Source organism: Monodon monoceros, unplaced genomic scaffold (assembly GCF_005190385.1).
Source record: "Monodon monoceros isolate NGI ecotype Baffin Bay Population unplaced genomic scaffold, NGI_Narwhal_1 Super_Scaffold_19, whole genome shotgun sequence".
Classification (NCBI taxonomy): domain Eukaryota; kingdom Metazoa; phylum Chordata; class Mammalia; order Artiodactyla; family Monodontidae; genus Monodon; species Monodon monoceros.
In genome coordinates this window covers 4,086,072-4,110,083 of record NW_021703775.1, presented here as the reverse complement: position 1 = coordinate 4,110,083, position 24,012 = coordinate 4,086,072, and the positions used below count along the sequence as shown (strand labels likewise).

General features: G+C 40.0%; 1 protein-coding gene across 2 annotated transcripts in view; it reads left to right on the top strand.

Annotated features, from left to right (window-relative positions):
• The window catches only part of TMEM182 (transmembrane protein 182), a 66,584-nt gene that overhangs the window by 4,339 nt on the left and 38,233 nt on the right, over positions 1-24,012 (top strand). Inside the window, exons 1-3 of one of the 2 annotated variants that reach the window (XM_029231454.1) lie at positions 13,682-14,025; positions 14,264-14,363; positions 16,011-16,109. In XM_029231454.1, coding sequence (XP_029087287.1) covers positions 13,894-14,025; positions 14,264-14,363; positions 16,011-16,109 — 331 coding nt within the window. In that variant the 5' untranslated portion in view covers positions 13,682-13,893. Of the gene's footprint in view, positions 1-13,681; positions 14,026-14,263; positions 14,364-16,010; positions 16,110-24,012 lie in introns of those variants that run through there. The other variant, XM_029231455.1, reaches the window with a different exon arrangement.

Here is a 24,012-nt window from a genome sequence, read left to right as displayed (position 1 = left end):
TGTTTCTTCATTTGCTCTTTGCTTTTAGGACAATTTTCTTAGACTTTAAATGGTCAGATGTTTTAAATAGATTTCACGAGTTATACTAGTTTCACCAGGGAATGGATCCATGGAACTGCCCTGGCTGTCATTCTGGAAGTAGAACTCAGACTGGTTTTTCTTGCTTTTCACGTTCCTGTAATATTTTGTTGAAAGCTTGGCATGTTGTATAGGACAGTAATAGTGAAATTATACTATTACATATATATACACACACTTTGCCTCCTGCCAGTCCTTCAGTGTGAGGGTGTGTGTTAATCTGGTCGAGAGTGGTCTGAGATTGTAGTTTGTTGTTGCCGTGGTTGCCCTCCAGACACCATACGCTTGACCTTTCTCTAGTGCAGTGTTTCTCAACTACGGTGATTTTGCCTCCTGGGGACACTTGGCGCTGCCTGGGACATCTTTGAATTTGGGGTGTGCTCCTGGCGTCTAGTGAATAGAGACTAGAGATACTGATGAATAACCTACAACTCATAGGGCAGCACCCCACCCTCCACAACAGATTTATCCAGTACCTAATGCCCGTAGTGCCGAATTTCTGTTACAGTTCTAGGTGTATTCCACTGTTTTTTGTACTTGACCCATGTTGGCATGTTGGTGGCCGGCAGGGGAGGGGAGCATTCTCCAATAACTGTGTCTCAGCCAGGCTCTGTCTTAGACGGGCCCTGCGAACCTGAGTCTTGGGGGTGCAGCCTTCACAAATGCTCCCATCCCTCTTTCAGCTGTAGTGCTGGGCCTGGCATCACATATTCCAGCTCCTCTCTTAGGGACAGAGGTTTTTTTTTGGTTGTTTTCTTTTTAGTAGACTTTATTATTTAGAACAGTTTTAGGTTCACAGAAAAATTGAGCATGAAATACAGAGAGTTCCCATATATCCTCTGTATCCACACACACAAACCCAGCCTCCCTGATTATCAGCGTCCTGCACCACAGTGGTATGTTTTTTATAGTCAGTGAACCTACACTGACTGGTAGTTATATCCCCCAGAGTCCATCGTTTACTTAAGGGTTCACTCTCGGTGTTACATATTCTATGGGTTTGGACAAATGTACCAGGATCTGTATCCACCATTATGGATTCATACAGAGTAGTTTCACTACAATTCTGCATGCTCTGTGCATATTCCTGCTTCTCTCTCAGGGGGAGAAAGTTCCTCCTCCCTCCCTTCTTTCCTTCCTTCCTTTCTGTCTCTATCCCTTTCTTTCTTGTTTTATTAACCTCTTGTCTTACTCAGCCACAGAGGGTTTCCACCAGTGCCCTAATGTGACAATTTTGTTGCTCTTCCCCATGCAGATTAAGGCTTTTGTTCCATAGGGGAGAGAGGTCAGTGGTTTGGCAGTGTCTGCTTTTCTGCTCTCCCAGCCAATACCAAGATGGGAAAGGATCTCAAGGATTGTTGAGAAAAAGTAAGCTGATCAAATCCTCCTTTATTGGGACCTGCAGGGTCTTCATGCTGACCACACTTGGCCTGTATTGATTCATTAGACCTTTTTTTTTTAATAGATCTTTATTGGAGTACAACTGCTTCACAATACCGTGTTAGTTTCTGTTGTACAACAAAGTGAATCAGCTATATGCATACACATATCCCCTCCCTCTTGAGCCTCCCTCCCACCCTCCCTATCCCACCCCTCTAGGTGGTCACAAAGCACCGAGCCGATCTCCCTGTGCTATGCAGCTGCTTCCCACCAGCCAACTATTTTACGTTCAGAAGTGTATATATGTCGATGCTACTCTCACTTCGCCCCAGCTTCACCTTCCCACCCCATGTCCTCAAGTCCATTCTCTGTGTCTGCCTCTTTATTCCTGCCCTGCACCTAGGTTCATCAGTACCATTTTTTTTTTGATTCCATTTATATGCGTTAGCCTACGGTATTTGTTTTTCTCTTTCTGACTTACTTCACTCTGTATGACAGACTCTAGGTCCATCCACCTCACTACAAATAACTCAATTTCGTTTCTTTTTATGTCTGAGTAATATTCCAAAATAGGACTTAATTACTCTTAAAAGCCTTTGCACAGCAAAGGAAACCATAAACAAGACAAAAAGACAACCCTCAGAATGGGAGAAAATATTTGCAAATGAAACAACAGACAAAGGATTAATCTCCAAAATATACAAACAGCTCATGGAGCTCAATATCAAAAAAACAAGCAATCCAGTTAAAAAATGGGCAGAAGACCTAAATAGACATTTCACCAAGGAAGCCATGCAGATGGCCAAGAGGCACATGAGAAGATGCTCAACATCACTAATTATTAGGGAAATGCAAATCATTAGAACTTTTTAGCTGAATATTCTTAGGAACTTACATGCTTGCCATTCTGCATTTCCCCAAAGCTTGGGTCCCTTTTCTTCCCACAGAAGAAAGACAAGTTTTCCTCAGAAACACAAGTTGGTTGATTGTTTACCTGAGACCTTGATTCTCCCATGGGTTCAAGAAAAGTCATGCCTTTGAAGTTAGTCTCACCTTTTACTTGCGGAGAAGGTGGCAGAATGCTCTTCCCAGTTCTCTATAAACTCCAAGATGGAAATGGAAGCCTTATTGCTTTTTCCCCATTGTAGTATTTCTTTGACAACTGATGCTGAACTGAGATCTGCCTAGAGCATCTAACTCTTGACTTTATCTCCGTGTTCTGGGGTGACACGTTAAGGCCTCACCCTTACAACCTCATTTAACCGGAATTACCTCCTCATGGGTCCTGATTCCATATGTAGTCACAGTGGTGGTCAGGGATTCAACAGATGAATTTGGGGAAGAGTAACAAATCAGTCCGCAATAACGAACTCTGCCATAGAGAGATTCAGAGTTGCCTTGATTTTCTCGATGATGAAACGGGGGAGACCACAGCACTTCACAGTGGGTTATTGTGGAGGATAAATGGCTTAATAAGCCCAAAGCTCTTAGACTAATGCTCAGGACAAAGTGAGTGCTGGGTGTTATTATTTTGTCGCTGTTGTCTTTTTTATTATTTAGCTTTTGTGCTATTTGAGTATGCTGATATGTCCTCCCTTAACCCCTTACCACACGTGTAATTAAATTAAATAGAACTTAAGGGACTTGGCTGAGCGGGACATGAAGAGAAGTCTGTAGCACCTGCAGTGATCAGACCCTCTGCCTGCATTCTGACTGTAATTTCACACCAATGCAACACCAGCTACTTTCTCCCAACGAGACCCTCAGGGGGCACTAAGGTCACACGGGTGTGTCTCTTCCTGCCTCCCACACTCTCTCATGAATTGGATTGTCTTTCCTTTGAGGTCGACCTGTGCTGGCTCACAGACCTGGGGCTCATTTGAGCTTTTCACAAATCCCTTCTTGGAAAAGTCTTAGGAGTGGAAAATGTAAAAGTCCATCTTCATCTTTACAAATAAAGAAAGACCCAGTGGCAAAGGTATTTAAGGGGAAGGCAACATCCCCAGAGCCAAGGATAAATAAAAGTGTCTTTCTCTAGCTTAAGACTCAAGTCATGTGTGCAAGGTTCATGCAAAGCACTTTGACAACCAGGAGACCAGAGAGGGGAACCTTTTCATTCACAGGCTTCTGGTATATGGAATATATGTGTACCCTCAGAAAGAAATACAACGAGACAAAGGGATGAGTAAATTAAATCAAAATTATAATCGTTAAATGTGTATTTCTTTATATAATACATTCCTATGGTTACATAATTTTCATTTCTATTTTCATGTATCAGAAAATTTCCCCTTTGTCCTCAGTTTTGTTTCTGAAATGTTTTTTGTGTGTTGATTGCAGTTGAAGGCAGGTTTTTAAAAAAATAAGTTCCAAGTTTTTTGTGCCTTTCAAGAGTTAATGCACTTAAGTGCACTAAGAGTTCTTTATGGGAATTGAACTTGGAGCTAGGCATCGGACACTTTTACAAAGTGAAAGATATTTTTGTAATATAACTCCCTTTGTTTGAGTTACTTGTGTAAGTAGCTCTCAATTTAGTGGAGTGTAAATTGCCCACATTAATGAAGTGAATGAGCCTGTGGATCCTGATACAGTTGTGTTCAGCATAAGCTATTTATCAGGGCCTTGGTACTTTGATGGCACCATCTTAGTTAAGGCTGTTCAGCATCATATCCTGTGAAAATAGAAAATCCTTTCACTACAGTATTTGTGTGATATAAAAATCCCAATAGCAAATCCTTGCTCTACAATATTTGCATTATATAAAAATCCCAGTGGACCATAGTGTACCATGGAATGCAATTTTTTACTGTGGCCAGCAGATGGCAATGTTCAACCCAATTTAATTCAACTCAGTAAGATTGCTACTTGGTCAGCTAAGTTTTTACTGAGCATGTACATAAAGCATTGTGCTAGGTGTTAGGGATGTAGCAGTAAACAAAAACAGAACCTCTTATCACCCCCATAGAGTTTATTTGTTGTTCCTGTACTCTGTGTAAGATGAGAAGGCTTGTGAAAATAATCTCTTAAAATTCCAGATTGTGGTCCTATTGTCATATTGTTGGATGGGGGAGGTAGCAGGGAGGGTGACACACAAGAACCAAGAACCGTAACACAAAACAGATTTACAAAGGTCATTAGAGTCACAGAGACATATAGTAATGGTTCATGGTCAGGAAAAATCTGTTTCAATAATGATCAAAGGGAAAACAATTAATTTTAGGGTCATCATTTAGTCTATTGTCTTGTGTCTAGGACTGTGGGACCACAATCCCTTATATGTAACCTTGAGGGCCTTATATGTAACCTTATACGTAATCTTGAGGGCCAGGTGTCTTTAGAACTCAGAATTTTGAGGATTTTGAAAAAGTAGCAACATGCATATACCGTACATTACTTAACAGCCCCCGTGGAACCTGGCGAGCCCTGTAATCAAACACATTCATGCTTGTGAAGTCAAATACGTAAGAATTCACACGATAGCTTATGTGCACCCTCATGCCAATCAGGTTTGCTTTGCCAAAAGCTTTTGGTTTTCAGAAAGTTTGGATGTTGGAATGGCAGATAAGTATTGTGGTTCTGCAATATATTATTCCAAGACAAAAAAGAATCTACCCGAAAATCTCCAAAAAACCACTCCAGTTTTCTGAAAGTTCGATTTGTATATTTGTTTACACATTTGTTCAGCACTTTTGGATGGTGAGCCATTGTTGTATTTTTTTTTAAACTAAAGTGAACCAGAATTAATTTTTTTGGAGAATGTTTAGATAGTTTCATTAGATACCTTGAGATAATTAAGACTATTACAATATCAGGATTAGAAATTATGACCTTAGAAGAAAACATTTTGCTCCTTATCACTCACAAATTAAGCACATGGTTTGGGATTTCTGCTAAGTTTTAGTGTATTTGTCGATAAAAACCACAGTTAACTAAATAAAAAGACATTTAATCAAAATAGGCAAAGCCTTCCATTGTCTATGGCCATCTAGCCTTTGGTTGTCAAGTTTTATTTAATCTGTTAAAAAAAAATTCACCACACCACCTTGGAATGCTAATGATCTTTGTATCCTCAAGATTTCAAAAGGTTGACTATAAATGTTTTAGATTGAAAAATTAAAAACATTTTTGCCATAATTTCTCTCAGTGACAAGAGACTCTAAAGGGGATGCTATTTCCAGGAAGTCAGGAGGATTGCCAAGTGAAATTATGACAGTAGAAATAATCAGAATGACGGGAAAAAAGGCAGGGATCAACAGAGAATTCAAGGATCTTTCAGAATGGAAAAACGCAACTAATACATGGTGACTTCTCATATCTGATTTCACAAAGTGTCTGTGTTTGTTTGCTTCACTGTTTAGTCTTTATGTTGTTCTCAAAAGTATTTGAAGCTGCTCACATAAACACATACAAAATAATAGGTTAAAAATATGTGTGTGAGAGAGAGAAAGTCAGGGGCACACAGAAAGGAAACTAAGGAAGTCAGGGTAGGGGAGGGAAGCAGGAAGCTGGGACATCACCTTTTGCACATTTGCCCCTGAGCTTTCCAGGTACCAAAATGAAGAAAAGTACTCTCAGTGCCATGAGAATTAAGCTCGTTGAGGATAGAGAGCACATTTTATTCACTGTCACGGTTCTAGGACACAGCACCCTGTCTTAGAACAGGCAAGTGATATGCATTTGTCAAATGAATCAAGTATAGTGTCTCTAAGATGAAAAATAACAGTAGTGCTCTGTGGAAACACAACATTTTTTTAGCATCCAGAAATTTCCTCCAGGTCTTCATAATGGGACACTGTAGATGTTGGGACCAGTGTCCCCAGTAACATCTTGAAGGATAATGGGGCAGATTGTCCATGGGACATTTGTTCATTCATTATTAATTTATTCATTGAACAAAATTTCTTGACCCAGTTTTTTTCAAGACACAGGAATTGACAACTGCCTAGAAGGGCAGGAGTGTAGTTAAATATATGGGAAAGTGGTATAGGGTGTATAATACAGTCTCCTTGGAGAGTGCTGATGGTAACTCAACACTTAGAAGAACATATTGCACACCGTAGCATAATGGTGAATGTTTGTGGAATGGATTAATGAAGAGTTCATCAGCTAGGAGGAAGAGAAGGGACTTCTCATCTGAAGGGAGCAGAATGGGCAGAGATTTGGGGAACTGCTGGTGACCTAGGAGGGAGGATGGTGTGTATGGGTGAGAGGAGGGCTGGGAGCCCTTGGTGAGAAGTTAGCCTGTGGGAATAAACCTGAGTCAGATCTGGGATGCTAGCATCGGGAGATTTATTTTCTTTTCTTTTTAAAAATATATATTTTTCATCAAGAATGATCCCCAGCTAAAGGCAGGATAGAAGAGAAGCCTAATGTGTGTGATGCACCAGCTCATCTGATGCACGTCCTCTTACTTGATACCCCCGATCATCTGCCGAAGCGTTGTTCCCGTTTTCCGTATTAAAAAAACTCAGAGAAACCTGTCCTAAATACCTCCCTGTTCATTCATTAAGACAACGCTCAGTGCATGCTAACCACGTGCCAGCCCCACCTCCCGCCTAGGCAACCCCGGGCGGGGGCGTATGTCACTGCGCTTCGGTCTCCCGGCTTGTACACTGGGAGTCGTGAGAATGAACAGGTTAACAGACATAATGTCTCAGAAGAGTGCCATCCTTAGGGATGGTGGGAGGGAGGGAGACGCAAGAGGGAGGGGATATAGGGATATATGTATATGTATAGAGAGTTGGACCATTTGCCCAATATCAGTCATCTGTGAAAGGAAAGTCCGCCTCTTCTTAATTCAATGAAATACTCGTTCTGAAATACCAGTAACAAGGGAGAACGTGGGAATGAGAGCTGGTCCCTGCAGTTCCTGTTCTTGTCCCAGGTTCACCGGATCCTGGAGGGTCATTTCCTGGTCCTCAGTCAGCCACGTTGCCTTCTCATGGAGCCTCAGGGATCCAGAGGACAGACTGAAAGTTATAAACAAATTATTGTGAATTGCCTTTGGCAGTGGGACCCCATGCAGAGCTCTCTTTGCTTACCTCTGGCCTTCTACATGCGACCAGGAACATCTTTAACTCCTACCAAGAAGACCTTTAGATGCTGAAATTCCCACCCAAGACATGGATTATTTCGTATTCTACCTACTGAAGACTTACTTGTACTCAAGGCATCTAATATGCTTGGGATGGTGTCTGCTACACAGTAGATGCTCATGAGTATTAGTTATTATCATTCACCTCCATTTACATTTCTGACCATCAAGATCTCCCACAGGATTGAACCTGAGACACCATGCTTATGCTTGTGCTCTTGCAGATTCACTGTGACAATCATATCAGCGTAAGACAGATTCAGTATTCGCTAAAGGAGTGGGCATGTACAGTAGCAATGGAGTTGTTCTATTATAGGATTACTGTGAGTTGAGGTTGGTGCTAAGGTCTGTCTCCCCTCATCATCTGGTCTAGAAAAGAGGTTGAAAGGGAAAAGATCCAACGTCTGAATTTGTAAAGAGATCATGAGGACACAGCAGCTGTTTAACAATCACCCTGGAGTATAGACAGTTTTTTAAGCTGCCGAGAGAACTTGGGGAAGAGATACTGAATGATTGTTGGGAGCATTTTAGGAATCATGGTAAATTAGGAGTTTCAAATGGTAGACAAATGGTCCAGTTTTCTAAAGAAGAAAGATACTTTTTGACCTCTGGATAGTTCTATTTTATTTCTAAATAAGAGTCTACTATGGCTTCTTTTTTTTTTTTTTACATCTTTATTGGAGTATAATTGCTTTACAATGGTGTGTTAGTTTCTGCTTTATAACAAAGTGAATCAGTTATACATATACATATGTTCCTATATCTCTTCCCTCTTGTGTCTCCCTCCCTCCCACCCTCCCTATCCCAACCCTCCAGGTGGTCACAAAGCACTGTGCTGATCTCCCTGTGCTATGCGGCTGCTTGCCACCAGCTATCTATTTTACATTTGGTAGTGTATATATGTCCATGCCAATCTCTCACTTTGTCACAGCTTACCCTTCCCCCTCCCCATATGCTCAAGTCCATTCTCTAGTAGGTCTGTGTCTTTATTCCCGTCCTACCCCTAGGTTCTTCATGACATTTTTTTCTCTTAGATTCCATATATATGTGTTAGCATACGGTATTTGTCTTTCTCTTTCTGACTTACTTCACTCTGTATGACAGACTCTAGGTCCATCCAGCTGACTACAAATAACTCAATTTCGTTTCTTTTTATGGCTGAGTAATATTCCATTGTATATATGTGCCATATCTTCTTTATGCATTCATCCGATGATGGACACTTAGGTTGCTTCCATCTCCTGGCTATTGTAAATAGAGCTTCAATGAACATTTTGGTACGTGACTCTTTTTGAATTCTGGTTTTCTCAAGGTATATGCCCAGTAGTGGGATTGCTGGGTCATATGGTAGCTCTATTTGTAGTTTTTTAAGGAACCTCCATACTGTTCTCCATAGTGGCTGTACCAATTCACATTCCCACCAGCAGTGCAAGAGTATTCCCTTTTCTCCATACCCTCTCCAGCATTTATTGTTTCTAGATTTTTGATGATGGCCATTCTGACCAGTGTGAGATGATATCTCATTGTAGTTTTTTTTTTTTTTTTTTTGCAGTACACGGGCCTCTCACTGTTGTGGCCTCTCCCGTTGTGGAGCACAGGCTCCAGACACACAGGCTCAGCGGCCATGGCTCATAGGCCCAGCCGCTCCGTGGCATGTGGGATCTTCCCAGACTGGGGCACGAACCCGTGTCCCCTGCATTGGCAGGAGGACTTTCAACCACTGCGCCACCAGGGAAGCCCCTCACTGTAGTTTTGATTTGCATTTCTCTAATGATTAGTGTTGTTGAGCCTCCTTTCATGTGTTTGTTGGCAATCTGTATATCTTCTTTGGAGAAATGTCTATTTAGATCTTCTGCCCATTTTCGGATTGGGTTGTTTGTTTTTTTGTTATCGAGCTGCATGAGCTGCTTGTAAATTTTGGAGATTAATCCTTTGTCAGTTGCTTCATTTACAAATATTTTCTTCCATTCTGAGGGTTGTCTTTTGGTCTTGTTTATGGTTTCTTTTGCTGTACAAAAGCTTTGAAGTTTCATTAGGTCCCAGTTGTTTATTTTTGTTTTTATTTCCATTTCTCTAGGAGGTGGGTCAAAAAGGATCTTGCTGTGATTTATGTCGTAGAGTGTTCTGCCTATGTTTTCCTCTAAGAGTTTGATAGTGTCTGGCCTTACATTTAGGTCTTTAATCCATTTTGAGCTTATTTTTGTGTATGGTGTTAGGGAGTGTTCTAATCTCATACTTTTACATGTACCTGTCCAGTTTTCCCAGCACCACTTATTGAAGAGGCTGTCCTTTCTCCACTGTACATTCCTGCCTCCTTTATCAAAAATAAGGTGTCCATATGTGCGTGGGTTTATCTCTGGGCTTTCTATCCTGTTCCATTGATCTATCTTTCTGTTTTTGTGCCAGTACCATACTGTCTTGATTACTGTAGCTTTGTAGTATAGTCTGAAGTCAGGGATCCTGATTCCTCCAGCTCTGTTTTTCGTTCTCAAGATTGCTTTGGCTATTTGGGGTCTTTTGTGTTTCCATACAAATTGTGAAATTTTTTGTTCTAGTTCTGTGAAAAATGCCAGTGGTAGTTTGATAGGGAGGTTATCTACAGAGGAAGCACAGACCCTGCTAAAATCCACTTCTCCAAGTTTCACAAACAGCAGGCCAGATCAGAGCCATTTCTTCTTGATGGATTACCAGTTGGCTAGCTCAGGAAGCTACGTATTTGTATTACAGCCAAGAGTCCTAGTACAAATGGATTTTTCTTTTTATCTTAGTGCCCCTTGTGTGTCAAGCACTGTGAGAAGCACTGAGGATAACTGAACTAAAGGAGTTCAGTTTGATGATGTCGGAAGTAGTCTATGATATCTTTCTCAAATGGATGCCCACGAACGAATGGTTGGAAACAATTAGATTGGTTACATTAGTAGCTGCTTTGATAAATATACATTTTGATAATGATACTTATACCTTTTTGGATACACCAAAACATGGTGAAAAAATATTAGTTGATAGACCTCATCCAGAAAGACGATTTTTTGTTTGTGACCGAAACCAAAATTGAGATGAACTGTAGCAATAATAGATCCTGCACTCTTTCTACTTATTTTAACAATCCAGTTGTTTGTGTGTGTGTTTGTGAATGTGTGTGTGTTAAAGATTTAGTATTAATGCATAGATTTTTACATGTCATTACAATATAAATAAAATAAATAAAACCTTCCTAAAAGGATTCCTCTTCCTCTGCAAACAACAGCATTGTCACCTACAGTAAAGCTGCAAAACCACAACCACAGTCGTCTTGGGAGGGTGTGTGTGGCTGAGCAGGAGGCTGTGACTGGGGCGGCCAGAAGCTTATTATAACCTTAGGTACCTCATTCTGAAGAATCTTTTTTTCCCACTAGCTCATGAACTCCTCAAGGTCAGGCCCTGCGTATCTGATAAAATGCGTGGACCCTCGCAAGTTCTCAGTAAGCACTTCCTGAAGATGCATTCCCCCCCCAACAAAAACCCGCTTAATTTGATCTTATAGTGTATTAATTATAGAACAGCATCTTTGTTAGTTTCCTATTGCTGCTGTAACAGTGTAACAAATTAACACAAAGTCAGTGTCTTAAAAACAACTCAGATTTACTATCCTGCAGTTCCAGAGGTCAGAAATCCCCAAAGTCAAGGTGTTGGTAGGGCAACATTCCTTCCTGGAGGCTCTTGGAGAGAATCTGTTTTATTCCCTCTTCCATCCTCTAGAAGCTGCCCACGATCCTTGGCGTGTGGTCTCTTTCCTACATTTTTAAACCAGCGACTCTCCAACCCTTTTTCTTTTCTTTCTTTTTTTTTTTTGTGGTATGCGGGCCTCTCACTGTTGTGGCCTCTCTCATTGCGGAGCACGGGCTCCGGATGTGCAGGCTCAGCAGCCATGGCTCACGGGCCCAGCCGCTCCGCGGCATATGGGATCTTCCCGGACCGGGGCACGAACCCACGTCCCCTGCATCGGCAGGCGGACTCCCAACCACTGCGCCACCAGGGAAGCCCTCTCCAACCCTTTTTCTGTGGTCACATTTCTTTCTCTGAGTACTGTCAGGAAAGAGTCTCTACTTTTCTTTTAAGGATTTATGTGATTAGATTGGGTCAACCTGTATAATCCAGGATATTGCTATGTAAGGTAACACATTCACAGATTACGTGATTATATTTAGGATTAGGGTATGGACATCTTTGGGAACCCGTTATTCTGCTCATCACAGCATCCAAATAAGAAAGGTGGTGATATTAACTTCGTTAGATTCTACCCGGAATATTTCGCTATGCCTCACCTCAATCAAATACTTGCAGATTGTAGCAAAGAATCAGAACAGCAAGGAGATTGGGAGTTGTTCCAATCTAAGGGATGTTTAAAGGAATGGGATGTTTAGCTTAGAAAAATGAAGACCTATATTAAGGGGTGGAGTGGGGTTTGAGGGAGGCACGAAATGATTGCTTCTTCAAAATATCAGAAAGCTCTGTCATACGACAGAGTTTAAACGTGCTGTACAGCCTTGGAGGACAGAATACGATTAAGACTGGAACCTTTAGGGAAGGAGTTTGGGGCAGAAATTAAGGTAGAGCTATGGACATTATTGATGTCCTTAAATGAAACGGCTGAAAATGGCATGGCTTGTTGATCTGCAGAATCTTATAAAGGAGATTTGAGCATTAGATGAGGGATCAGCACAGATGTACTCTCAAATTCCATTTAACCCTCACAGTCACTGATTCTATGACGTAGTGAAGTAAGAAAGAGAAAAACAAATATCGTATATTAACACATATATGTGGAATCTAGAAAAATGGTACAGATGAACGGGTTTGCAAGGCAGAAACAGAGACACAGATGTAGAGAACAAACGTATGGACACCAAGGGGGAAAAGTATGTGGGGTGGTGGTGGTGGGATGAACTGGGAGAGATTGGGATGGACATACATACACTAATATGTATAAAATAGATAACTAATAACCTGCTGTATAAAAAAATGAAATAAAATTCAAAAAAAAAGATTCTATGACTTAGAATTCCATTCATGACTCTTGGGCACTTCTGATTGCATATAGCTGGAGCTGGTCAAGGCCCTACATCCTTACTAAGGAGTTGTCTTTTTGCCCTTGCTAATTTCATTATCTAAGGATCTATCCCATGTCAAACAGAAGTGGTGAAGGAAGTCGGTAGAGTTCAGATGCCTCTTGAGAAGATGTAGTGACCCGTGTTACAACTGGGATTATAAAAAACAATAGCCATAGAGACAAAGTTTTAAAATATTACACAAATACTTAAAAAAATGTTCTCGGGCATGTTTAGACATGGAACAAAAACAAAGAAGTGAGCTATAGAGGATAGACATGAAGAAAGTATAGATTCATTGCTATTTGGTGACTTGTATGGGTATCAGGTAAGATCCATATTTTGAGGAGGTTGAATATTTAAAATGAAGGAAACAAAAAGTAGACCATATTCTTTCATCCTAATCCAGAAAGTAATATATTTTTGAGACTTTTTTCATTAGTCCACTTTTGAGATGATTATTTGGAATAACTTGTACAAGATCTGGGAGCTGCTATATATAAAGTGCTGTTTTTATGTCATAGTGTATGCTACATAAAAGTTTTTTTCTACTTTAAGTAGTTTGTGTTACCATATTCTTGATCTTTTAAATACACTTATGAGTGTATAAGTTAAAACCTGAATTGTACTTGCTGTTACGTTAGATCTGTCAACCCACTAATTATTTTATATCCCACAAATATCCAAAAAGGATTAAGATATTAATTACAACTTCAGTTATATCCAAGAGAGGTCTTTGTGGTTCTTTATAGCTGCGGTTTATATATCTTCAAAGAGAGTCTTCAGTGTCTTTGGGTTTGTAATGGTCATTCTGGATTAAGAGGAGCTTGTTCAGACACTTAAGACTTTGGGCCAGTGCCGTCAATGACCTCATACCATTCCGTCTTCTTTCCACTTCTATGGATTACCCAGCAGCAGTAATGATGATTCTGGCCAGCTCCTGATACTGCCCTCCACAGTCAGGGGAAGGTCAGTTATTTTTTGATCCCCATGGGAGAGAGACAGCTCCTCAATCAGTATCCTAAAATAGTCAGCCATTCTCAGCTGCTGGGCTGGAGTCCCTCCAGGGGAGAGCAAAGGCAATACAAATCCACTGGCTGGGTGCGAGTGCGAAGCCACCGAAACAAAAGCTAAGAGACACTTCTCAAGAAGATTCTGCCTATTCAAAAATCTTTATTCTTTTTGGTTGAGGAGCTAGGTGTTAGCTATTTTTTATTTTCTTATTTTATTTAAAGGGAAACCAGTGAATTGAAAATGAGACTAAATATTGCCATCTTCTTTGGGGCTCTCTTTGGTGCTTTGGGGGTTTTACTCTTTTTGGTGGCTTTTGGATCAGATTATTGGCTTCTTGCGACTGAAGTGGGAAAGTGTTCAGGTGAACAGAATGTGCGTTTCTTCTTCAAAATATTGTTGTACTCGATAGTAATGAGCATAGCTTTATGTATCCTCTTGAAATCCGAAAATGGTAGTGGAATGTCTATTTCTTCATAGAAGAGATATGTAGAAAGCTACTGATCATCATTACTTGGGAAAAAATACATTGCTTAAAAAATTTCCTGGAGGTAACTGTTTAGATTATGTTCCTTGTGTTGATGGAAAGTTACTTCCTTTGCGTTCTGTACAGATAGAAAACGTCACTTTCCACCATGAAGGATTCTTCTGGAGATGTTGGTTTAATGGGATTGTGGAAGAGAATGATTCCAATATCTGGCAGTTCTGGTACAGTAAGTGGAATTCAGCTTTATTTTCCCCCTTGGCTTTAAAATAAAAATGAACAGTTTCTCATTTGGTGCATGTCACTTATAAAATAGGATTGGATTCTTAGTTGTAGAATCTCAATAGGGTATCTTCCAAATGTTCATAAAGTGATTCCTTTTTATTAAGTAGAAATGGCTATAGGAATAATTATTTTATTTTCTAACATGAAATTGGAGTCTGAATACTTATGGCAGAATTGAATAATCCGCTGTTTCCTTGCTCATGTTTAAAATATACCAACCCTAACAAACAAAACATATTATCTATAGTATTTTTTTAGAGTGTCTATTATTGCTATGTTGCAAATAAATGCTTTTATTTCTTTTGGCTATTTGGGGGGGCTTAAATTCCCAAGTTTAAAAATCCAGAATTAAAGATGTATTATTTTATATTAATAGCTTCAAAGTTTAAAAAAATCTTCTTTATAACAAAACAGTGATCAGCAGTGGCAGATGAAAGCTTGCTCTATTTGGGCTTAAACCAAGTTTGTGGGCAATATTAAGAAATGCTTTGCTTTTGATGTTTCCATTCTCTCATAGAAACTTTAAAGTTCTTTTTTGAAGAAGAATAGCTCCTTAAAAATATGATGCATTCTTTCAACTGCTTTTTCTATATTGTGTTAATCTTTGAAAATCAATTCACTGAAAATAGCTAGCCTTTATCTTATTGCATCCAGCAATGAAAGAACTGTTTATTACCCTCAGACTTATTGTGGGTTGAAATTATCAGTCTTCTTATCAAAATACTCCTGTGATAAATCAAAGTATGGTATTTAAACAATAGTCAAGATCATGGAATATAACATACAAATATGAGATCACAGAAGACGAGTCAACGGTAAATGGCATATGTAAAAGGAACAAAGTAATGATGAAATGGCATTTTGAGAGAAATATTTCATAGAGTTTCTGATTGTCATTTGAGGGAGGAGAATAAGCCTGTGATCTGCCAGTGAAGATTATTTAGACTTTGGTAAAGTGGAGTAGGTCAGACTTTGCAAGAGGAAGAGTTTGCCAAGACTTAGAGAAGGGGAGAGTATTTTACTCCTTAGAGGGTATATGATGAAATCTTCAAGGTTTCAAACAACATTAAAGTTCTTGTGGTTTCTTCAAATGCTAAAAATGTACTTGAATTATTAACTTGTATGGTCTATCATTTACATCTTTTCCCTGAAAATAGAATATAGAAGAAATTTTCTATTAATTAGAACCAATAAAGGTTAAATCTAAATTTATTAGATTTTTAAATGACTATTTTTGGAATACGTACTATGTGCTAGGCATTATGTTAGGAATTGGAGAACATAGTTGTGAAAATGAATGAAATCTGGTGCTTTCAATTTTAGGGTGATATTAAGGGCATTCTCTCCCTTGAATTAGGTCATGAACTAGATGTTTTAAATGAATCCACTTTCCAGGTCCCCTGTGCTTTATTTACCATATGAGGTTTTTAAGGAAGTTTCCTCCCTTATTCAATAATTCTCTGAATTTGTCGATCTAACCTATAGTTTTATTTTGCTTGTGTACCCCCAGATCCTGTATTTCTCTTCTGTTAGGAACAAACCTTCACTCAGCTTCTCAGTAACAAATGCCTTTTTTTGTTCTCCTTCCTAGCTAATCAGCCACCATTGAAGAACTGCACGCATGCTTACCTGTCGCCATATCCCTTCATGAGAGGAGAGCACAACTCGACCTCCTATGACTCTGCAGTTAGTAAGTACCTCTTTCCTCAAGGCCCCTGAGAGGGGCCTTTCTTTCTGAAAGATGCCCACCATAGCATTTCTGTGGGCGATTAAAAAATAATTTAACATTTTTAATTTCAACATGTTTTTTGATATCAGTCTGTTATATATAAAATAATAAGATGCCGTTTTTAAAACACCATTTATAATCTTAATAAAATACAACTTTGGTCTAAAATTAAAGCCATTGTAATTTGCTTTCTACTTATAAAGATAATTTTTTTTAAAGTGTGTTTTCTGATATGAAAGTAGTGGTGTACATCAGGAAGAACTGCTCCTTAAGATGTAAAACTGGTCTTACAATGGAAAATATTGTAATATACACCCTGATTTTAAAACATTTTTTTGCAGTTGTTACATATAAGAATATGATCATGCTACTGTATTTCTACAAAATGACTGAACTTTGCTGTGTGTGATATCCCATAGAAGAAGTAGAGTCTGATGTCATTAACTGGGAGTCATGATTACCTGAATCCTTTCATGTTTTCATACTATTTTTTCTATAAAAAATATATAAACTAAGTTTCTATAGAAAGTACACAGTATATATTTGTGTACACAAATCTAATTTTAGAAAGTACACAAATCTAATTTTAGAAAGTACATAAGCTCAATATGTCAACTTTATTCTCAGCTGGTTTCGTGAAGTTTTTAATATTGGTTATCCAAACCTTAAAACTAGGGTTGGCACAGAATTTACCAATGTCATAAACAAAGCCAAAAAATATCTGTTTTTCAAAGAAGATACTTAATATATTTAACATTCTGAATAAATGTGTGTTAGTCAGGATTCTCCGGACAATCAGTAGGGGATTGTGTGTGTGTGTGTGTGTGTGTGTGTGTGTGTGTGTGTGTATATATACAGAGAGAGAGATTGAGGTTGATTGATTGATTGATTGATGGCGAAATTTTAAGAATTGGCTCATGCTGTTGTGGAGGCTGGCAAGTCTGAAATCTGGGGCAAGCCCGCAGCTGGAGATTCAGGTAAGACTTGAGGTTGTGGTATTGAGTCTGAACGCTGGAAACTCGGGTAGGATATCTGTGGTGCAGTCTTGGGGAGAGTTCCTTCTTCTTCAGGAGACCTGTCTTTGTTCTTAAGTCCTTCAACTGATTGGATGAGGCCGACCTCCTCATTCTGGAGGATAATCTACTTTACTTACAGTCTGCTGATAGTAAATGCTCATCACATCTAAAAAAATACCTTTATAACAGCATCTAGACTGCTGTTTGATCAAGCAACTGGGCACCATAGTCTAACTAAGTTGACACATAAAATTAACCATCACAAAACTTAATGAATTTTTACATCATTCATCCATTTTTTCATCTTTATATAAAATTTGTATTTCCACACATTATAATTTTGTTCTGAGTTTGTCAAAGGATGTAGCATCTGCTTATATCACAGCATTAACATGACGTTTTATGGAGCGGGTGTGGGTCTGGATAGGAAAAGGGGTGAGGACGCAGCTGTGCTTGTCCACCAGGCTTGCGTGTGCTCAGAGGGTCTGTGGCTGTCGGCCTTGAAGCGTGTGCAGTGGGGATGCTTTTCCCATTGAAAACCTCATGAGGCACCTCATTCACACTAGCCAGACCCTCTTACATCGTGGATGACATGGACCCTCTCACTGACGAGAGAACAGATGGCATGGGAAGAGCAGGATAAACCATTTTTTTTAAAAAGAATATTTATTTATTTATTTATTTATTTATGGCTGCATTGGGTCTTCATTGCTGCGCCTGGGCTTTCTCTAGTTGCGGCGAGTGGGGGCTGCTCTTTGTTGCAGTGCGCGGGCTTCTCATTGCGGTGGCTTCTCTTGTTGCAGAGCACAGGCTCTAGGTGCGTGGGCTTCAGTAGTTGTGGCACGTGGGCCCAGTAGTTGTGGCTCGCGGGCTCTAGAGCACAGACTCAGTAGTGGTGCACGGGCTTAGTTGCTCCACAGCATGTGGGGTCTTCCCAGACCAGGGCTCAAACCCGTGTCCCCTGCATTGGCAGGCGGATTCTTAACCACTGCACCACCAGGGAAGTCCCAAACCATTTTGTCATATACTACAAAAAGTTACAAAAAAGTTACATTACAAAAAATTAGGAAAATGGTACCCCTTCCTTGTCATTCTTTCTGGAACATTAGGTATTTGCATAAATATTAGTATTGCTGTTGTTGATACTCATATGTTGAGGTCCTGTGAGAAGATAGGTCTTGTAAGTACCATATATTTAAAAATGAATCTACATATTTGAAAAGTTTGCACCTCAAGGAGATAGTGGAGAACTTGAAAAACAAGGTAATGTTATCTGTGCATAATAATTACGTTGGAGAAGGATAGTAAATGCATGTCAGAAAAATTACACTGCAATTACATTCGGATTATTATGTGGCATTACATGTAATTACTGTGTCATCTTTTGAATCTACTGACAAAACCGTATTCCATTTTGTTTAAATTGTCAAACTCCTCTTCGGCACACATAGTGTAACTCCTTATTCACTTTAAGCAACTTTATCAAACACTCTAAAAACGACTGGGGTGGGAAGAGGTATGTCCTACAGCGGAAATACTATATGCAAGTTTCATTTACCTTCATAACACTGTACAGTGGTATGTGACATTACATTTGGGTGATTATTTTATTGTTTCCTTTATCCAAGAGAAGGACATAGATTTCATCAAAAAGATTCCACCCGATCGAAAGTGTGTGCTTCCTGGTTAATGAGGCCACATAGACTTCACTAGACTCCAGAACTACTCTCTGGCTGCATAGCTTCTTAATTATCAGGCATTATACATTTGCCAACTTATCTTAGGAAAGTTCAAAGTATTGTTTGTGAAATCTGATGTATCGTGGGCTGGGAAATTATTGGTAAAATGTCTTTGTATTCTCCTGATTTTTTACAGTTACAGTTAGCCAATATTTGAAATCAGTGAAAATGATACAGTGGTGGATGGTTTTTCTGGAAAGTCTATTTTAGAATTATTGGATATTACTGATGAAATTATTCTTTTTCATGATAAGGAGGCTGAGACTCAGAGAAACCATGTGATTCTGTCTTCACACAGCTGATCACTGGCAGAACTAATGTAAGGTCCAAGTCTCTGGTTGTTTATTGATAACCTTATAAACTACAGTGAATGAAAAGGCTGATTTTAGTTCTTAGTATTAAATCTTTTTAAGTGTAAGTCTTTTAGTTGGATCTCAATAAAAGAACAAAGTAAACTTATGTTGGCTTTTTCTGCCTTGCTGTCTGATCCTGACTTGTGTATACAGTCTGGTCTAATTCATTGTTTCCTTTATTTTTGTCTTAATCTCAAATGCATACAATCATGGTTCAAATCTAGTCATTTGGATGGTTGACCAAGCTTAGAGGGGGTGATCTCATTCTCAGAATTATTTTCTGAGCTAGGACTGCGTGCTTCAAAGTCCATTAAACAATTTCATTAATTTTTGATATGTCAGAATTTAGACTTTCTGGTTTGTTTCATGCTTAAATTCAGTCATAGTTCATTAATTTGGTAACATTTGGTGATGATGTACTGAATGTGGATTAATTTTCAAGGTAACTCAATCCTTGAGTGAATCAATCATTTCTTTTTAGTGTCCCCATAGCCTTTGATCACACCCATTGGAGTGCTCCTTGTACTTAACTGTAGTTGTTTGTTTACTGGGCTTCTTAATTATTTATTGCAACTCCCCAAAGGCACAGAATGTAACCTACTCAAATTTATATCACCAGAGCTTAGTGTAGCGCCTGGTCCCCCGTCCCCACTAATACTTGGACTAGACCAGGTTCTCCTTTATAAAAACCATGCTTTAATTTGATAATTTGTAGCACAAATTTTAATCATTTACTCGCATAATTATTTTGTTCATGTATTGCTTCCCAATTCAACTCTAAGCTCCACTGCTGTGATGTCTTTTATGTTTGACTCACCATTGTATCCACTGTAGACTGAATATTTTTGAAGAATTAATATTTCTTGAGAGTCTCCACTAACTGTGCTGTACTCTGGTGCTGGTACTGATGCCCTGAGTAACTAATGATGTGTGTAGGAATTTTTTAAACCTTACTTAAATGGACTGTGGTTACTCTTAAAAATTTTTTTTTCATACTTTTTGTAATTTTTTAGGTCTTCAACATTGTTTCTTGTGTCAGCTGTCCTTTGCTTTTATTGTCAATATTTATTTATTTACTTTTCTTTTCTGGTCTGTTCATCCTTCACTCATAAAAATTATAGGGTAGGGCTTCCCTGGTGGCACAGTGGTTGAGAGTCCGCCTGCCGATGCAGGGGACACGGGTTCGTGCCCCGGTCCGGGAAGATCCCACATGCCGCGGAGCGGCTGGGCCCATGAGCCATGGCCGCTGAGCCTGCGCGTCTGGAGCCTGTGCTCCACAACGGGAGAGGCCACAACAGCGAGAGGCCCGCATACCGCCAAAAAAAAAAAAAAAAAAAAAAATTATAGGGTGATGTGAATGATGTAAGACTAGAAGCAGGAAAGCAGCTAGGCAAGATATTAGTCAGCAGCACATCAAGCTGGAAGTAGCAGAAAACAAACAGCAACTAAAACATAAGGGCTATTTTTCTCCCACAATAAGAAGTTCAGAAGCAGCTGCTATAATGATGCTGTCAGGGACCCAGGCCCTTTCAACCTTTTCTTCCACCATCCTTGGCAGATGGATAGCCCCTCTCATGTTCTTCCATGTTCAGAAGAGCAAACATGTCCCTAGAATTCTCCAGTAGATTTCTACCAATGCTTTCTTCATTGGAACTGTGTCACATGGCTTTGTTGGGCTGGGATGTGGAGTTGTTTGCTTTCTAGCCTCTGTGGCAGAGGAGGAGAGGGGAGAAGGGCTGGGAGTGTTGATGGCTCAACCTAGAGGAGCCTCCTCAGGGGACCAGCATCGTAATCCTGCCTGGAAGTTATCAGGGCAGGACAAGGGTGAGGCAGCAAAGGTGAAAAGGGAGTGATGGATAGCAATGATATTTAACGAGTTAAATGTAAAACTTGGTAGCCAAACAAAAGAAAGCTGGAGGAATCTAGGACGATGAAGGAATTGCCTTTTGAACAAGGTGTAATTCAGTTTAAACAACATACAATCAAGGTAATACGGTCACTTTCCTCCAGACAATAAATATTATTTTAGTGTATTTCTTTCCAGTCTTTTTTTACGTGCATATTGTACATTGTTTCAATCATTATAAATGCAAATGTATGTCACTTTTCTATTTTTACGTCAGCACATATGTCTCCATATTTGTGCCTAATAGTTTCTCAGATTTTAAATGCTAGTTGCTACCTCCACATTAAATATAATTTTATGTGTATTATATTTGTCATAATTTGTTTTGGTTCTTCGGATTATGTTTTCATAAATGTGAATGGTGGTGAATCAAAAGATAGGAATAAACTTGCATTATCGTTATTGTGCCAAGGTACCAAATTGCTTGCCAACCAGCACTGAACTGTGAATTATTTCAAGAAAATTTGGTAGGGAGGATAGAAATGTGAGAATCAGGAGGAGGTGACATGTTTTGAAGTGGAGGATGGGGATTTAGTTTGGATTTAGACACAGTAAATTTGGGTTGATGGTGGAATACCAGTTTGAAATAGTTCAACAAGTAGCTTGATGTGCAGAACTGACGATTAATTTAAAAGACATTAATTAGCACAACTGTTAATGATCAGGAATTGCAGACATGGTTTTTGATATCAGATATAATCTTCAAGAAAAAATGTCATAGGAAAGAAGATGGTAAAATACCAGTTATACGTAGAAGGAAAGAAGCGAGGACAGTCCAGAAAGGAGAAGCAGAAAGAGGTATTGAGAAGCAAGCCAGTGGGCAGACTGGTGTGTCATCAGAGGGGCCTACACAGGTGAGAGTCTTGGGAAAGACGTGGTGGTCCTCAGTGCAGGTGTAGAGTGAATGAGAATTGAGAAGGGGGCAAAGAGGAATTGGATAACATGCTGATAATGAAAAAGTTCTGGTGGCCCCTGGTAGCTCCCTCCCCACCAAGGACCCATAAAGAGGCCAATAAAGTCAGCTCCTTTGAAATATAAACCCACAGGCCCTGCTGGTTTGGCCTGAGACCTCCAGACCTTCTGCTCTGTGTCCCACTTCTGTGCACGGCCCATCCCCTTGGGTGGAGCCCGAGGGCCCTGCTGTCTCTTCGCGGCAATGCCTTTCCCCTCCATTTTCCTGGGCATTCTGTCACCTGATCCTCCTGAGAGCCAAGCCCTAGCGCAGGCTTCCTCCTCTTCTCCCAGGAGAGGTCAGAAGGCGGCGACCCCCCTAAAGGGGGGCAGAGCAGCATGATGATAGGAACGTGAAACCTCACACTGGGTGTCCACGGGGGGCGAGAAGTGAGGAAGTGGAGACCTTTGCAATTAGCCAACACTGGGACTTGGAATAGCAACCAGAAGAGCACAGCCTTGCAGAGAGCACCAGGTCCTCACAAAACCATCCCGCGCTTCACTCTAAAAGGCGAAATAAACCATAAAAACGAATGCCCTTATACACCACAGCTTTAAGCAGCAAATAAACGAATTGAGATTTGAGTCAAGAGTTAATATAAATTCTTAAATAATTGCGGAGACACATCAGCATGTCATAGGAATCTAATCACATCGGGATCTCCGCGTCCCAACTCTACTTACAAATCAATTATGCTAGTGTAGCTGGATCTTACGTTGCAATTTTTTTGTGTTCGTATATGGTGATTCTGGACATTGTTGTAAATTCACCAAATAGTTTTAAATACTTCTGCTCTGCCTTAGTTGTGTAGGAAAAAAAAGCACACTCTGCAAAGTTTAATGGAAAATACAATTCGTCTTTTTTTTTTTTTGTCACGAACGTCAAGTACCTAGATATTTGGAAATACCTTAACATTCACTTAATTTCCTACTGTTCATTCAGACATTTGGGATCATGCAGCCATGATCACGGACACAGAGTGATATTTCAGGGGGGCTATACTTCCTGGTTTCCTGCTGACTTTTCATCTGTGGCCCCAGTGTGGGCTCTCTTGTGTTCAGGTTAAAGTGCTGCCCACAGGGCAGCTCGCTCAGGCTTCCCAGGCTGCAGCTCCTGAGGGTACAGTTGGCTTTTCAGTTCCAGGGCCCAGCATCAAAGCTGTAATTAAAAATCACTTTTTCAGAGAGCGCTATTTTGCGTTCTCTGCAATTTAGTCACGGGCATCTAAGGATTGGTTGGCAGTTTATGTAAATCCCTCCAATAATGGGAACAATTGCTTTCTATAAACAAGACTGGTTATTTACAACGGTGTGGGTCTGCTTCCCTTCACAGAGGACAGGCTGCAGCCTTGACAGAAGCTTCTGGTAACATCTGTGGAGCTGTCAGCCACACTCAGAAGTAGAAATCCCCTCTAATGATAGGGCACCTCCTGGTGCTTAGACCAGGGTTTCTCAGCCTCAGCATGTTGACATTTGGGGCCAGATGATTGTTGTGGGAGGGATGGTCCTGTGTGTTGTAGGGTGTTTAGCAGGATCCTTGGCCTCCACCCACTAGATGCCGGTGGCATCCCTCAGTGTGACCATCAAAAATGTCTCCAAATATCCTGGGGTATCTCGATGGGCACAGAATCACCTCTGATGGGAACCACTGGGACGTTCTAGACATTTATCCCCAACACTTCTAACCCAGGGCCCAAGCTCCTCTTCAGAATTATATTATCCACACACTGTGCCCAACTCCAATTCTGGACACCAAAGCACGTAAATAATGGTTAGTTTCCTTCTGCCTTCTTTTATATTGAATGTTTAAACCAAAAAGGAGCAAGGAGACCATCTTGGCCTCGATTATCTTTAAACAGCATTGCTTCTGCCTCAAGCTTCAGACCTTTTTTAGAAGAC